A 6,000-nucleotide genomic window follows, 5' to 3' on the forward strand; every position below is an offset into this window, starting at 1 on the left:
CACCTTCGTAACCAAAAGACCCACGTAACCAAAAGACCCAAGTACGTAAGAAAAAAAATGTTGGCCAATTTAGTAGAAATTTTGGGAGGTATTAGTTCTCAATGAGTAGATGAAAAAGCTATAAGGCGCGTAGTCCTATCTCCAACCCTTCAACCCCAAATTTGCCCTCAAAATTTGAAGATTTTTTCCACAAAAGACCCAAGTACGTAACTAAAAGACACTCGTAACCAAAACACCCACGTAACTTTGTCCCTCCTACTCTTTTTCATGACGTGCATCACTCGGGTCTTCGCGCTCATTTTCTGCTTTTCTTTTTCGTTTTTCCCGCTGCTTCATTACTCCAACGCTAGAGACGCGGAAATTCTAGCTGCCGTCATCTTGCCCGCGAACAACAGGAATCACATCTCACTCAACGCTCATTTTCTGCTTTTCTTTTTCGTTTTTTCCGCTGCTTCATTACTCCAACGCTAGAGACGCGGAAATTCTAGCTGCCGTCATCTTGCCCGCGAACAACAGGAATCACATCTCACTCAGTCGTGTTTTACCCCTGCTACTGATGGCGGAAAAAGAGGTCAAGGCCCGACATATATTAAATGGTCTGCGGTTCAAGTTTATGCCCCGGGATGGAAGCTGCAATGATCAGCTGGCTCAGATCAACGCGGTGGAGGCCTATTATAAAGAACATGTCAATGTCTTCTTCGGACCTACCTGCGAGTATTGTGTTGGTAAGTTCATTGAAAGTGATTTTATAGAATTTACTAGGTTGGGGAGATTACTTTATTAAGCTGTGTCCACACGTAGTCAACCGGCCATCGATCGACGTAGACTGAACCGTCCACTATGTTTAGAGACACCTTTAGAGCGAAAACCAGAAGCCGAATCTTTTTAGATACCTACTATTGGGAACCCCTGTACTAGGGTCTATGGTTAGGGGGGACGGGGACCCAAATCTTCGGCCTTTAAAGGCCGGGTCTTCCTTTGGTATTTTGATGCCCCTCTACAAAATATCTTGTGGCATATATCAACCGGCTTTATGTCATCCTTTCCTAATTATTAGATTGTTTCCAATTTCGTTGCACATGCAACAGTTTGGTATTTACTTGGGAAAATTATCCGTAGGAAAATTTCACTTGCAGGCTGATGGGATACTGAATGAGGTCAACTTGTGGTCTAGTGATTTCAATAGCAACATACTCAGCATTTTTCCACAGTGCAATTTTCAACTAACGTTCAACATCACTTTGCAATCTCCAACGAAGCTCATAAGAGATGAAAATCAGCAGGGCGTCATTATTTCTCACATCGCAACTTGCCTCCCATGGTGCCATAATTGTCAAACTAGAAGAAACAATGAAAAAATCTCGTAAAAAGGGCTGTTGGGGAAGGGCCCTTAAATTTTTAGAATTTTCTAACCCAAGCTCGGCCTTGAGGGAACTAATTTACGTCCTTTGAAGTATCCTTGGCCTTGAAATTATGCAGGCACCTAAGTAATTAAATAATAGTTTAGTCAAATAACTGTGAAATAAGGGGAAACTGACTAAACTGAGAATAGTGGTATAACGAAAAATTCTGACGGACACCCTGTCAAAATATTTCTAATCAATAATTTTACTATGTCTTCATATTAGGATGAACAGGCCCTACTGACTTTACACTATCATACCTGGTAATTAGCTGTTAAATATGAGTGTTTACCACTTACCATTAGCACAATATTAGCATTCTACCCACCGAAATTAGAATATTATCTATTAGAAAATTCAGGGGCGTTTGTAATACCAGTGGTTCTTGGAGCGATATTATGTAAGCACCTAATGCCTAGAAAAGTTAAAAAAAAGGTATCATAGTAAAATACTGTAGTAATAGAAAGTAAAAAATCTAGGTAGATACAACATGTTATTTTCGATCCCTGTTGTTATTTTCATACAACAACATAGATTGTACTCATATATATTGACAATTTATTTGAAAAAGTATTGTTTGAACGAAAATTGTCGTAGCTATCGGGCAGATTGGAAAAAAGCAGAACATCCCTGTTTGCTTTCACTGAATTGCTCATCCTATGTGTTGACTTTTGTTCATATCCTCAGAGAATTTGAGGGCTGGCTCGTCGTACATTGAAAGCGTAGTTTCACTTTTAGTATTCGTAGTCGCATGAAAATGATAGAGACTCTCTATCATTTTCATAGGTTTGGTTTTTAGGCGACTACGCGCTACAAAAAGTGGCGCGACGTACCTTACAGTTAGGTACTTTTACTATTTTCTTGGGAAATGATAAAATCTTAGCCCAGAGTCTTTCAACGAACGGTATCTTTCTATTGTTTTTTTTAGATAGGTACTAAACTTACCCGCTTAGCCCATTATTTCCTGCAAAAATCGCGTGTTTTTCCCCAAATAGAGCTTTTTGCCTGGCTCAATTTCTCAAGAATTTAAATTTCAAAATTGATGCGTTTTTGTTGAAGATAATAAGAAATTGGTGATGAATCTTGACAAGATTATATCCAGAGGTCATGGTCACTCGAGAGGTCCTTAAATCTAACCAGCTAACCACCTATACCTCTCTTAATTTTAAAAGAATTTAAATTTCAATATTGATGCGTTTTTGTTGAAGATAATAATAAATCGGTGATGAATCTTGACAAGATTATATCCAGAGGTCATGGTCACTCGAGAGGTCCTTAAATCTAACCAGCTAACCACCTATACCTCTCTACCAAGTTCTAGCTAAGGTAAGTACCACCTTCCTATCTTTAAACCTACTCATTAGATTTTTTTATAAAATGCCATAGTGCTATGTGTCTGTCATAAGAAATCTGCAAATATTTACATCTTGTAAGTTTTTTTTTTTTTTACAAATTATTGTACAAACGACGTTCTCGAGGTCTAAGCCAAATATCTGTAAGGAAAAGGAGCGGAAAAAAATTATGACAAAGGTACCATGTAGGTACTTACACTACCTACTTACATAGTGATAATGGTTCAATACAATATGGCCATAGGGTATAGGGTACGAACAATATAGATAGATGTACAAAAATGTAATCACCTAATTGAAATGCTATACGGATGAAGAAAAACAAACAAAAACAAACAAAACCCCCCCCCCCCCACAACCCTAATCCCTTCGTCCCTTATATCTATAGAAAGCTCATGAATTATAAAACAGAGCAAACACAAACAATGTGGGTCATGTTTGTTGTATGTCAAAAATACAACGCTAAAAAGTACATGATTACTTGATTGCCTATTTGTTAGTTCGAACAACTTGGGAACCAAGGAAGGTACCAAATGACAGCTACTTTCCAAAGTTACACGAATGTAGTCTCGAGAAACAAGGAAGGTAACAAACTAACAAACGACAGCTAATTTGAAAAGTTACACACTTACCTACATTGTCAAATAGTAAGAACTAAGCTTTTAATATTGCATCTATTGTAACACCCTGATCTTGTGATACAAACATATAAGTAGTGCTTTATTTAGGCTGTCAGCTGAGACAAGTTGTTCCTTTATACCAACAGTTTAATAGAGCATTTGACATACAACAAAACATGTACATAATCATGCTAAACATTAGCTATTTTTACAATATGTCACTTAAAACCGACAGGCACATTATTTTTAGTTCTCAATTCAGCTAAAAATAGAATTTTAAAGGTCCCTGAAAGGCATTTGATTTTTTTTTATATATGGTACAGAAGATACACACTTACACAGGGCACGAACCTACACTGCTGAGAACTTGTAGGCCATTTATTCTAAATAACAACTTCCTTTTTATTAAAAAATATGTACGTACCTATGTATTATATTTTTATTTTATCTTTTCATCAGAAACTTATGAATAATTTATGGGCCTTGCTTTTTACTGTCTCTGTGATGTGACATCAGGAAATGTATAAAAAAATGTGTCCTTTTCAATTTTCTTTTCATAACGAGGCTTTCAGTCTTTTGGAAAACACTGTAATTCTAAACTCTAGACTAGGGTGTCAGCAAAAGACATTTTTTCATATCTTCTTTTCCTTCTGACCACCTATTACTGTTATAAAACTATTTTCAAAACGCTGATATTGTAGATTTTTTTTTTTTTTTTGTGAAAATTTCAACTCTAATAAATTACCTATCCTGTATTTTATATAGGTACCTCATTACAAACCAAAAAGCTCCCTCATTTCTCTTAGTAAATGACCTGATACCTACTGTTGCCTTTCTTACTTTGCAATTACTTGGGTAATTTCAAATGCATATTAAAGTAAGGTAGCTTTTTAAGCCCCATCTATACTTACTCCTTTGTCTTTCCATCTGTCAAATAATTATCTGTTCATAATTTGAAGAAAATCCAAAGCTCTATAAACTGCTTCTATTTTGGCAACCTCAATGCTTGCTCCTGTACCACAGAATACTGTCACAGGTGTTGTTGTTAATTGTAACAATGATTGGAATCCATCTGCTTTGGATTTCTCTTCAATGTCAACAAATGATACTCTGTACTTTAATTCATCACTGAGATCTTCTAGATAAAGAATAGGATCTTCTACTTCATCAATTAAATTCCTTGTGGATAGTAGCTTTTCTAATAATGGGCCCTTTGTTTTCTGACTAAAAACTGTATGATACTGTTGAATTTTTTTGAGTATTTGAGGTGTAAGAAAAGTGCTGTCATGGGTATGTTTCAGTCCATTGCTTTCACCTTTTTCATCCACATCTTCACCTTGTTTTTTCTCTGGAATTTCAATAGGAACTGTTTCCAAAAACTTTAGCATATTTAGGGCAGCTTCTCGTTTGGCAATTTTCTTTGACTTTCCCATGCCTTCTTCCTTGTAGACATTTACATAGGCACACACAGTGAACATTCTCTCATGAGGTAAGCCAGTAGTTTCCTCTGTCTCATACACTGGTGGAGGCCACTTCCTTGTCATGCAAGCTTCTTGCAACTGGCCCACAGGATTTGGTTCCACTTTGAACAAATTTTCTTTCTGACACATTAGCTTTTCATCATCTCGTCCTATTAGTTGATCAAGTACTGACTTGGCAGCATTGTGTTTTGCTTCCTTCTTGGATTTTCCAGATCCTATTGCAACATACAGCCTAGACTCAGACGTTAAACTAATTCTATATTTGAAGATGGGTTCATTGATGGCACCTTCAATTTGTATGAGTTCATATTTAGGAGCTGTTCCACGTCTTGACAGAAGTTCTTGCATGAGAGATACTGGTGTTCTATCTCCAGTGTTTAATCTCATCACTTCCAACCTAGCTGCTTCCTCTAATGGTAAATTGTTTGTACTTACCTTTGGTATCTGTTTAATTTCATTATTATCAAACAGAACTCTGGAAGGTGAGTTTTCTTCAACTTTTACCTCATTGCAATCCAATGAAACTGTACTTGGCATATTTATATCTGCTTTATCTTCAACTTCATCACTCACATTGCTGACCCGAGCCATGATAATGAAAGAATGGTCAGACTTTTAAGCTTGCACACCTGAGTTGTAGAAAAGTATTGTGTTAATTTCTACATAATGATCTTCCTTCTTTTGTGCTCCTCTATGAAGAACACTGCAACAAAAGACACATGTCAAGTCCATAAATCCAAGTATGTAAATGTAATTTTTTCAGTACATACACCTGCTTTGCAATTGGACTTTACTAGTGCCACATACATCAGTTAACATGGAAGCTATGTTTGTAATTAATGCTCCAGTAACACCATTATTTGTTTCACACAGCAAGTAGGTATCCTACCATAATTTTATTACGAGTCTAATATCCAGCCTTGTAAGTATACCATTAGGAAACCAAGTACGCATATCCTCTCAAGCAACAGAGATTGTGCTTGTTCATAATAAACTCAACAAAATATGTACCTAGTCAATTTCTTTTTGATCTAGATCAGTAAGGCTGGGCTAGGTTCAACACAGTTAAATATGACTATGGCTCTTTCTGTTCCTCTGTCTCGGTAAAAAGTTTACTTACCTACCTTTTTCTCTAGAACATAGA

General features: G+C 36.5%; 2 protein-coding genes and 2 long non-coding RNA genes across 5 annotated transcripts in view; 1 reads left to right on the top strand and 3 right to left on the bottom strand.

The window, feature by feature from the left end:
* LOC113470981 overlaps positions 1 to 402 on the bottom strand; it is a 1,462-nt gene extending 1,060 nt beyond the window's left edge. Inside the window, exon 1 of the long non-coding RNA XR_003393849.1 lies at positions 212 to 402. This is a non-coding gene — a long non-coding RNA (uncharacterized LOC113470981). The remainder of the gene's footprint in view (positions 1 to 211) is intronic.
* Positions 1 to 6,000, top strand: part of LOC103518164 (atrial natriuretic peptide receptor 3) — a 17,788-nt gene that overhangs the window by 7,703 nt on the left and 4,085 nt on the right. The window contains exon 2 of the mRNA XM_026829792.1: positions 472 to 725. Coding sequence (XP_026685593.1) covers positions 557 to 725 — 169 coding nt within the window. The 5' untranslated portion in view covers positions 472 to 556. The remainder of the gene's footprint in view (positions 1 to 471; positions 726 to 6,000) is intronic.
* On the bottom strand, positions 1,900 to 3,088 carry LOC113470982. The gene is made up of 2 exons (XR_003393854.1): positions 2,707 to 3,088; positions 1,900 to 2,557 (listed from the first exon to the last, which is right to left on the bottom strand). It is a non-coding gene; the product is annotated as an uncharacterized LOC113470982 (long non-coding RNA).
* Positions 3,120 to 6,000, bottom strand: LOC103518032 (RISC-loading complex subunit tarbp2-like). 2 transcript variants are annotated; one of them, XM_008483089.3, is made up of 2 exons: positions 5,981 to 6,000; positions 3,120 to 5,559 (listed from the first exon to the last, which is right to left on the bottom strand). In XM_008483089.3, exon 2 carries the CDS (start codon positions 5,445 to 5,447, stop codon positions 4,314 to 4,316), a length of 1,134 nt encoding a protein of 377 aa, XP_008481311.1. In that variant the 5' UTR covers positions 5,448 to 5,559; positions 5,981 to 6,000; the 3' UTR covers positions 3,120 to 4,313. The 2 variants fall into 2 exon arrangements, with proteins under 2 accessions (XP_008481311.1, XP_026685566.1); XM_026829765.1 differs by having other exon boundaries at positions 5,977 to 5,999.

This window comes from Diaphorina citri, unplaced genomic scaffold (assembly GCF_000475195.1).
Source record: "Diaphorina citri unplaced genomic scaffold, Diaci psyllid genome assembly version 1.1 scaffold58, whole genome shotgun sequence".
Lineage (NCBI taxonomy): Eukaryota > Metazoa > Arthropoda > Insecta > Hemiptera > Psyllidae > Diaphorina > Diaphorina citri.

What these genes read in the sequence shown, in the direction of transcription:
- LOC103518032 (XM_008483089.3), bottom strand. Translation starts at nt 5,447, where the DNA reads ATGGCTCGGGTCAGCAATGTGAGTGATGAAGTTGAAGATAAAGCAGAT.